This window comes from Dreissena polymorpha, chromosome 6 (assembly GCF_020536995.1).
Source record: "Dreissena polymorpha isolate Duluth1 chromosome 6, UMN_Dpol_1.0, whole genome shotgun sequence".
Classification (NCBI taxonomy): Eukaryota; Metazoa; Mollusca; class Bivalvia; order Myida; family Dreissenidae; genus Dreissena; species Dreissena polymorpha.
This window is the reverse complement of record NC_068360.1, coordinates 32,763,387-32,774,849: the sequence shown is the minus strand read 5'-3', so window position 1 is coordinate 32,774,849 and position 11,463 is coordinate 32,763,387. Positions and strand designations below refer to the sequence as shown.

Sequence of the window (11,463 nt, the reverse complement as noted above, 5' to 3'; positions counted from 1 at the left end):
TTATTTATTCAATAAATAATGAAACTCGTTATACTTCTGGAGGAAAAACATGACCCATTGCCTGTTCAATACAGTACAACGAATACATCAGGATACACAATCCATAAAGAGTAGCGTATGGTTAATTAAAGTGCAAGATTGACTTAATGGAGCAGTTTTTTTTATATATCTTAAAAATCGTACTCGTTATGAAGATTAGCGCACAGCATTTATGCATATGAACCTATAACAAAGACACAGTTGATCTTACTGGACCGTGATTGCATTGAATCGGTGAAATTGAAATAATTGAGGAGGAAGCGCAGCTGAAATCCAAAAAGGTGTACAAAAGTACAAGCATGTTGTTCCAAACGCCAATTGATATTTCGAGAAGATCGATTCGAATTCATATAAAGAGAATTGCAGATTTTATTTTAATAAGACATGTGAATTTTAAATGTGGTTTACTGGAGAAACGTGTTTTCATATCGCCCATACAATTCTATCGATTAAGGCAGAGGAACTTAATGCGATCGGTAGTTTTCGGGCAATAACGCCGTAATCGGAAAGCGTTTGGCAACGAATTAATATCTTAGTCAAATTCCGGAAATAATACTTATAACACGAAATAAATGAGTTCGTTTTAATTTTAAACCTCAACACACGAAATAAATGTGTGTTTTTATTTTAGAACTTCAGGTGTTCATCTCCATAAGATTTATTAACTTGTAAATTAAATTTATTTTAATAAATTCGTTTGATAAAAAAAAAATCGTTCAGGACATCACGCCTGTTGACATTTTGTTGCAAAATGAAAGTGCGTAAAATAGACCAGGCGGTTTGCATACACAAAAAAGAATGTGATACCGATAACCAACGTTGTTCTGCTGTTAAATGAAGACAGTTTGTCGCAGACACATTACCGTTAAGGTATGTTTTATTCACATTTTATATACATAAACAAATAATTTTCTATAATTCTAGCTTATGAATTACGATGTTTTAACTTTGATACCAGCATGATCTATCAAGAATTTTGGTGACGTATTCACACATTGACTTAAAGTTTGGTTGTTTTTTATTTAGGTGTTGGATATGTCTCAATGTTACCATGAGCAATAAATAAAACTTATTTACAAAACGGTTATATTATTTAGAGTTGCAACGTTGCATCATATTACATCATGCAACACATATTTGTATGTTGATAATTTGATATGAAGGTTTCTTCTATTTGTGAAGTGCTTGTTGTCCTTACTCATAACAAACAATCCTATTGTTAGTCGTCAGTATGAAACATAAATGGGATCATTGAATTCATGAACAATGCAATGTGTGCATTTTTTACAATTCGAGGTACAGTGATTCCGGACGTTACTCAGATTGCTGTGGTGGAATTTAATACGGGTTCGAAGTTATGAAACCATCAGTGCCGAATTCTGCTGAAGCCGAGAACAGAAGCTTGAATCTCTGTTGATGCTAATTTCATTACGTCTATAAATTGTGACAATTTGGATAATGTCTCCATCACAAAATATATTTTTTCTATATACAATTGGAAATATCTTAAAGTTACACCAATACTCACAATCAACGAATATTTCGCAAACTATTTCGTTAACCTATACACAATAAGTGTGCCTTGTAGAAATAGCCATATTGTCAACGCTAGATGTGGTATTGTAACATAGATTTAACGAGATACATTTTTTGTGGCATACCATATTCCATTTTATTTTATCGCAATTACTTGGTACATGAACATGTGTTGAATATATTGTCCCGCAAAATCAAAAAGAGCATTTTGTATCATGTTAAATCTATGTTACCAGACCACATCTAGCGTTAAAATGTTGGTTAATGCTATAAGGCACATAGCTTTTCTATATGTTAACTTTTGTTGTCGAAATATTTAACGACATAGTCGTTGCTTTTGAGGGTTTATGGGCTTTAAACATTTGTGTGGTGATGTGCGGCTATATGCATGGGTTGCCTTTACACGTTTGGTGACCTTGATATTGTAATATTTTAATGTATGTTTATATCAATATTAAGCTACATTTAGCAAACTTTCATCATATTATAGAGTGTATAAGCAACTAGAAAACACCCAAGTAGATGTGATATACAAATATATACTGAAATCTGTACCGTGATAATGAATGGTGGTATGCATACTCAAAGTGTAATTTCTCGAGATTTCTGAAATTTATTTAGTATGTAGAAAATACATTGTGTAAAATAAATATGTAAAATATATGCATTCCATCCCACTACTAGTGACATAAAAGTAATTAAAGATTCTTGTCACTGAACGATTTGTGGCCATTTAATCAAAATGAGTGCACATATTATTGGAGATCGACGGTAAAATTTGCTTTTTATGACACTTTTTTCATGCTGTGCCTACTAGCACAATCAACTTATGTATATTTATTTAGTTATGTGGAAATAATAATAACTTGTGTTACTGGAAAAGTACCCATTAGGCTCCCACTACCTTCAATAGAACAAGCCAGTGGAAATGCTAACATATTATCCCATACATGTGCTACATAAAAAGTATGGTTAGTGATAAAAATAATAAATACCATACATTTTATATTTAGGTAAAGTTATCTCTACCGGAAGTCAATCCTTGATTGTGGCCGCTTTCGACTTCGGAACCACGTACAGTGGCTACGCATTTTCATTCAAAGACTCTCCAAATGACGTCAAAACTAACAAGAATTGGACTGCCGGGTCTGGTAAACTCATCTCACTTAAAACACCAAGAAGTGTTCTTCTCAATGAGGATGGCGAGTTTGACTCCTTTTGATTCGACGCCGAGGACAAGTATTCGACTTTGGCAGAGGACGGAAAACACCATGGTTGGAGACTGTTTAGAATATATTAGATGGTTCTACACAATCAGGTAAATCGTCACATTTATTATTTACTTCAATGTCCCTGGCGCACCATGGTCTCTAATTAACACATGTAACGAATGATCATTATTGTAAGTATAAATGTCAGTAAAATAATAATGTGGTCATGATCGAATACATAATTATGGTTGTTAAGAATGTTTATGATTACGACGAAAGTTCTGAAGGCAATAGCTCTTATTAATCAATCTTCATCACCACAATTGTGTATGTGGGTACGAAAATTTTGGGTAGGAAAATAATGGGAACGAACATTTTGGGTACAAAAAACATGCCAAAATAAATATTTGGCACGAAAAAAGATTTGGTTACGAAAACAAAATTGGGTATTAAAAAAAATTGGGTACGAAACAAAATTTGGGTACGAGCAAAAATGTGGATACGAAAAAAAATTGGTACGAAAAAAATTGGGTACGAAAAATGTAGGGTACGAAAAATAAATTGGGGGTACGGGAAAGTAGTACCCGTGGGGAACTTGATCCATTCAGCGAAACTGAGAGGCGGGTTACATTCTCGATCAAATATAACAAGAAATATCTTTAAAAAGATATTCAACGTGTATTTTCTGTACCACTTATCTTTAAAAAAAATCGTTCTGTTACAGTAAATCGTTTGTTATAACATTACGTTTCAGCATATATATTCAAAACTTGACAATCCATGCTCTTTAATTACACCATGCTCTTTAATTTCACATGTATATCATACCAAAGTTTATATTTCCTTGTTTCCTTTCCTAAATTAATGATGCTATGTGTACGGACGTGATTTCACATGCCCATGTGCATGAACATATAATTTTTCTCTTTTGATTATTGTTTTTTTTTCTCTAATTCAATAAGCTTAGGCATGTTTGTTCGTTAAGTACGGCAATAATTTCATGATGGTTCCCGAAAGTAGGTATGAGCACATAGTCGTAAGAGCACTTGAATACGTGAGTTCGCCCATGAACACATGGTAAGGTTAACTAAATCTCCGCGCTATGACCTAATATGTGTTTAAAACAGCAAACAATATCCAACAAACGAATGAATTATCAAACATAGTATGTGCACTGATGTGACTCTGTAGTTTCTGTTTGAAAAGTTTATTAAATATGCAAAATGAGAAAGCACGCATAAGAACGAGTTTCACAGATGTCATACGGCTATTATGCTGTTTATATACCTTAGTCGCTACAACGTCTACAAATGACAGGTTCGAAATAATTCGTTTTCTTTACACTCATGATCGCGTTGAAAGTTAATTATACACGTTTTAATTCATAATGTATATACTAAATCACGACAAATGTCAAATACACTACAGAAAATGCATAGGTGTTTCCTTAATCTATAAACATATAATGGATTGAATATAACTGATTTAAAATTAACGTTTTCAAACTATTATTAAATCTTTTTCCCATAATATGCTTAGCTTCCTATACCTTTATCAATGATAATCAGCGAGGGATGCCGATTAGAAAAATCGAGCTATCTCAATCGGACTGGCTCGGTCTTTTACATAAGTCGCCACTGTGAAGAATTTTTTCATGGTATGATAACTTAGACGAGCTGCTTCGCAGCATCGTAAAAAACAAAATATATTTATACGTAAAAATGTTCAATGTTTTATGTGAGAATAGTATGCAATCCTCATCAAAACAACTTTTCTCTAAATCACGGGTTATTGTGTATTATTTGTGAACGCTTTAAAGTTGTTAAAACATTTTGTTACACTCTCGTTATGAAAATAAATGACTATAACAAGTTATCTCAGTCGATGTCGGGTGTGAAATTACGGGACTTATTATATATGATTTACCACTCCGAGTATCTTTTGAATTGTAAACATATTCTGTTTCAGCGCATTTCGCGTTCAGCAACAGTTGAAGATTTGGAAGGTAAAAGATTCCCAGCCAAACCGATATTTACAATGTCGCTCAAGTATCAACAGAAACACCTGTTGGACGCTTTGAGTATGAGAACGATTGGGACAAGAGAAACTGACATCAGATACATAATAACCGTACCAGCTATCTGGGAAATAGCTGCCAAACAGTTCATGAGAGAAGCAGCGATTGAGGTACAGAACATTTTATAAATGAATTAACAATTGATCATATATTTCTCTATGTAAATATCTTCAAAGTATATCCTGTACAAATGCCATGTTCATATGTCTAATACCTAGATTATATGTTCTATCCTGAAAAAACTAGGTAAAAATTCATATTAAGTTTTAATATTGCTTTTCTCTACCTAGGCTGGAATCGATGGCGCCCGTCTAAAATTGGCCCTGGAACCCGAGGCAGCCACGGTCTGTTGTGAGGACCTCGGTCACACGTTATTGGGACAAAAGTTCATGGTCGTCGACTTAGGAGGTAATGCTTATCTGCTACTGCTTCTGCAACTACGACTACTACTGCTACTGTTAATACAACACCTGCTACAACCTCTACTACAACAACAACAACAACAACTACTACTACTACTACTACTACTACTACTACTACTACTACTACTACTACTACTACTACTACTACTACTACTACTACTACTGCTTCTGTTAGTAGCCCAACTACTACAACTTTTTCTACCGATAATACTCCTAATACTATTTCTTTTACAACTACCACCAATTTTACAACAACAACAATTACTATTACTACAACAACTACTACTTCTACTACCTATACTACTACTACTACTACTACTACTACTACTACTACTACTACTACTACTACTACTACTACTACTACTACTACTACTACTACTACTACTACTACTCCTACTCCTGTTACTACTACTACTACTACTACTACCCCTACTACTACTACTACTACTACTACTACTACTACTACTACTACTACTACTACTACTACTACTACTACTACTACTACTACTACTACTACTACTACTTCTACTACTATTTCTTCTACTACTACTACTACTACTACTACTACTACTACTACTACTACTACTACTACTACTACTTCTACTACTACTACTACTACTACTACTACTACTACAACTACTACTACTTCTACTACTTCTACTACTACTACTACTTCTACTACAAATACTGCTACTACTACTACTACTACTACCACCACTACTACCACTACTATCACTACTACTACTGCTACTACTACTACTACTACTACTACTTCTACTATTACTACTACTACTACTACTACTACTACTACTACTACTACTACTACTACTACTACTACTACTACTACTACTACTACTACTTCTACTATTACTACTACTACTACTACTACTACTACTACTACTACTACTACTACTACTACTACTACTACTACTACTACTACTACTACTACTACTACTACTACTACTACTACTACTACTACTACTACTACTACTACTACTACTACTTATTCTACTACTACTACTACTACTACTACTGCTACTACTACTACTACTACTACCACTACTACCACAACTAATACTTCTTATTCTTCTACTACTACTACTACTACTACTTCTACTACTACTACTACTACTACTACTACTACTACTACTACTACTACTACTACTACTACTACTACTACTACTACGGCAACTTCCACTAATAGTAATACTTTTTTCAACTACTGCTACTACTCTTGTATTTTATCTGCCTTATTTGTATTTGATAGGTAGAACTGCTGACATATCTGTCCACGAAAAACAAAGTGATTGCTCACTGACGAATATTCATGCCCCTAGCGGCGGTCCTTGGGGCGGAATATATGTCGATGCAAACTTCATAGCGTTTATGGAAGAAGTATATGGGACATTGGCCATAAATGCCTTGCAAAGTAAAGACATGTACGATTACTTTGATATCATTCGTGACTTTGAGGTAAAGAAGAGGAAATTCGAGTTTGATTCTCAGACCGACCTTACATTTCGCATACCAGTGGTACTCAAGGAAACTGCTGAGGAGCAGTGTCATAAATCTTTATCCGACCGACTGGAATCTTTGAAATACGGTAAACGAGTTTTCATAAAAGGAAGAGATAAACTTAGTGTCGACTCGTCAATCATGCAAAGTTGGTTCACAGAGCCGGTGTCCAAGACAGTGAACCACATAAGCCGTGTTCTTGAAGAAGAACGAATGAAAGATGTTGGTCTTATCGTCTAAGTTGGAGGGTTTGCGGAGAGTCCATACGTACAGCATAGGATAAAGGAAGTACTTCCTGGGATGAAGATGATAGTTTCTGGAGAGGCGGGTCTTGCCGTGCTGAAGGGAGCCGTGATGTTTGGACAAAAGCCTGACATCATTTCATCCAGGGTTATGGATTACTCGTATGGGATAGATGTACATTGAAAATATGACGAGAAAAAAATCCTGCCGAAAAGAAAGTATACGAAGACGGAAAATGGGGAGTCAAAGACGTTTTCAAGATTTTTGTAAGATCGAATGAAGAGGTGCAAGTTGATTCCAAAGTAGTAACACATTTGTCCATCCCTAAAGCTGAACATTCTAAAATTAGAATAAACAGGACAAAAGACAGGGATCCGGCATTCACAACAGATCCTGGATGTGAACAACTTGGTCTAATTGAAATAGTCAACAACACAGACATTCCACTGAAGGAACAGACAATTAAGACAACGTTCATGTTCGGAGACACAGAGTTGCATGTATTCTGTGAGAATGTAAAGACTGGCAAAGTGGAGACTTTAACACTTGACTTGAACAAATAAAACTTTCGCTATAGATACGCGGAATGAACCACTTTTGACAGTACTCTTACTTCTTACAATTCATGACGATACTGGTTATTATTTATGTAAAGACTTCAAAGTTTGATAGAAAAACCAAACGAGTTATTGTCTTTAAAATATTTATTTTATTAAGATTATATTCATTTTTCCTCAAATTGGTGGACTGGCTTTGTTGCTTGACAAATATGTCAATCAGTTGATATGCAATTAACCATATGCGTGATTTGGATGTCTAATAATGTACCCGTCAATTCTCTCCCTACCTCTTATTCAAGCAGGACATAATTCAGTTACTGGAATACTATGAGCACAATGTCTATCACACCACGGACTTAACTGTCAGTTCATACTCAGTATCAACTTAAATTATATACCATCGTACAAAATTACTCGCGATAGCGAGTACCACCAGTGTTATCCTTGCTTGTTTAATCCAGACTCAAAGAGTAGAGGCGATCGAGACAAAGAAAAAAGAATAAAGCGAATATGAATTCTTTAAAGGCAATTGACTAAAATATTTGATCTGGGAGTTTTCGTTTAGATATATGATCGAAAAATTTACGACATAGAGTTTCGAGTAGTTTCAGAAGTGAAATGTAAACCTGACCTGGAAGATATTTTAATAGCGTGGTATTACTTAAAAGAAACTCGTTGACAGATAAAGATGTATGTTCATTTTAAGTGGGCAATCAATGTAAGACATATAAGAAGCGAGTTAATCCTTCTAAATTTCGACATCGACAAATTCCTTCTCACGAACATTCCTTCTCACAAAACTTGTTTACAAAAAAAGCTATGCAATAAAAGTCTATCAATGCATTTTATATCGCGTTAAAACCCAAAGATAAAGTTATTGAAATTGGTTGATTTACAAACTGCGTATTCCTTAAACTGGTCCACAAAGAGATCAGTTGAACCGTAATTATTTAAGAAATAATATTTTGAAAAAATCAAAATGAAAATAAACACTACATGCAATTGTTAACACAAATGATAAACTTATAACGTTGCAAACGATACAGAACAGCTTAAGGCGATTAACACAATTACATGATCAGCGGATATTGTTTATCGTATAAAGTGCAACCTTCAGAGTCTATGTTGTAACATTTGTATCTCTGAATATTTGTTGTAAAATAATTAACACTAAACTTATCGTGAACTTGCAAATATACTGAGCTCAATCAATTCACTCATATGTGAATTATTCGCTGTCCATACGGAGATAAGAATTATGTCCACGTGTTTAACATTTTAAATAATGGATAGATCTTTTAAAAATAAATTGTTAAAACCATATGCATGCAGTTCATTTGATCAGATGTAATAAGCATCACATTATTTTCTATCCGTTCAGTTGGAAATGAAAGAGATCTAAATAAGCTATTTAATGTTTTAAATCTATGTAAAGCCAATACCTTTAACATTTTAATGATAACCCACTTAAAGAACATTTAGTTTTCAGCCTTTTCGAGTACAAACTATCTGAAGTAAATCAAAAGGATGATGTAACCATTTCATTTTTCTAAGCAAGTAAATATAAACCCGTATTATTTGGTAAACTCAAATCAAATCTTATAAAAAGATCTCTATATTCATATGCTGATGTTAGGATCATTTAAAACTGCGTCAAAACCAGATACTTTGAAAGACGACGAGTTGATTTTTTTTTAAGGTTATATGAACTTGATCTCCCTTGCGATGTCATAACGTCAAGTAAGCGGACAACATCGACTGGACATGATTTCAATGACACACATATTTATTAGGTGGAACGTGTATCTAAATTTAATTGTTTACGCATATAGTAGAACGATCAGGACCGAATGGACTTAGATGTAAACTTTCGCCTACAGATAAACCTTGTCGAAGTACCGACAGCTTACATTTTAGGGCACCAATGAATCAACAATAACAGGTTGTGAATACATAATGAACAAGGAAGATAATAATGTTTGCCAAAACAAATATTTGTAAGTGATATCGTTAAAATGTGAAACCGATGGCAGAACTGTTTCAATCAAAAGAGCGACATCAAATAAGTGTGACCTATCTGCTCGGTTTTTTAACGCGTTCTTACTTCCCTACTGAAGTTAATATATTTAAATACATTTAAACATTCAACGGTTACGTTCGCAATTTCAGATGGGAACGTTTTTAAATTCACGTGTCCAAAGATAACGAGGTAATATGACGTATGCAACTTACGTATATTTGCGTTAGCCTGTTATTAATATTAACTTATACATCAATTAATGGGCTGCATGTGCTAACCCAAATACATGACTTATAAGTGAAACAAGCAGTTTGTAATAACTTTGCGCATTATCCTTGTCTAGTTTGACGATAACATTTGCTGTCTATGTTGATATCCATTAAAGTAGACACGATGTGGAACTTGATCCAAAACAAACATGTTATCCATAATAATCTATGTTTTCGCTATGTGACAAATAAATTCAATGTATGCATCAACTGTACGTAAAACAAGTTCAATTATTTACAAACTTCCAAATTTGTTTACCATAATATAGTCAAACAAAAGAAGCGAATGACGAGAATTTAAATATATTTTTTAATAAAGTGCTTACTTTGCTACATAAAAAGTCAATGTATCTTTTGTTCGAAAATTGGCTCTCTTATTTTGATTACTATTTACGCATCTATGTGAGTATCATCGGAACGCCACGATAGGATACGTATGTACGGAATCCGGATAGGGCCAAGTTCATAGTCCACGTGGGCCTTTTCATAATGAAAAGAACGTTAGTTTGTCACGAACAATCTTTGATTCAAACGATATGACATACGTACGGAACCCGGATCATACGGAATCTGGATAGTGCCAAGTTCATTGTCGCGTGTCGACCTTCGAGGTGGACGCACGACATTAAAGCGACGCACGATATGACACTCGACATTTGAACTCGACATGCGATAATCAAGATTTGAGTGTCGTATATCGTGCTGGGTTTAAGAAAAAAAATATTGCAGAAAATCTTGACTGTCGACTGAAGTGTCCTACATAGGGTCAGAACAAAATTTAAGCATGAAACAGCGTCGTGATAACACATTAACAATTGTATTCAACTTCTCTTGTTCAATGTCTTCTTCACTGTTGACCGACGATAAGTCTGACTTCTTACATGATAAAATCTGTTGTTTAATAAAAGCTCAAATTTTGCTTCAAATATACCCTGGATTTTAATTGTGTTGTATGAGTGGTTATTACGAAATAGCTATATCAATATACATTTTAGATACATTTTTTTCTTTTACGTGAAGAAAAACATACCTGTACATGATTCGGATCGCAATTGCTAGTCCGCAATAACTACAACAAGCACAATGCTAGCACCTATTCCGGCCATCATGACTCGTGGGCCATCAGCCAGTTTTTTATATGAACTTACATCGGAATAAATGTGTATAATTAAGCACACAAGCCTATTTACTCGTTTTATTAACTTATATCGCACGTGTAAGACTTTTCTGACATTCTGCCTACTTGGAGACTTTTCAGACAAAACGCTTTTCAAACTTATAAACTCTTATATCATTTATGAGTAATGATTTTGAGATAAAATTGTACATGTGATTAGATAATACATGTTGTGCAAGCTTACGATAAAAACTATTCATCCGTGACGATCGCACGCTTTAGCATATTGCGAAGGTAGCATGCATGCGCTCCTGAATATTCATACGAGCCATATTTTTTTTATTAATTTGATGTTTTCTTTGTTTCCGTTTTATGTTTAAGAACCCACCAAGAGTAATGAGCATGTGATTCAACAATCTCGAAAACACAAACAAAATCTGTAAAAACTGACTAA

The 11,463-nt window shown here is 34.2% G+C and overlaps 1 protein-coding gene across 1 annotated transcript; it reads left to right on the top strand.

The window, feature by feature from the left end:
• The first annotated feature begins 4,710 nt into the window (after positions 1-4,710).
• On the top strand, positions 4,711-7,040 carry LOC127835567 (heat shock 70 kDa protein 12B-like). Its single transcript, XM_052362002.1, has 3 exons — positions 4,711-4,973; positions 5,154-5,271; positions 6,553-7,040. Exons 1-3 carry the CDS (start codon positions 4,824-4,826, stop codon positions 7,038-7,040), a joined length of 756 nt encoding a protein of 251 aa, XP_052217962.1. The 5' UTR covers positions 4,711-4,823.
• The last annotated feature ends 4,423 nt before the right edge of the window (positions 7,041-11,463 follow it).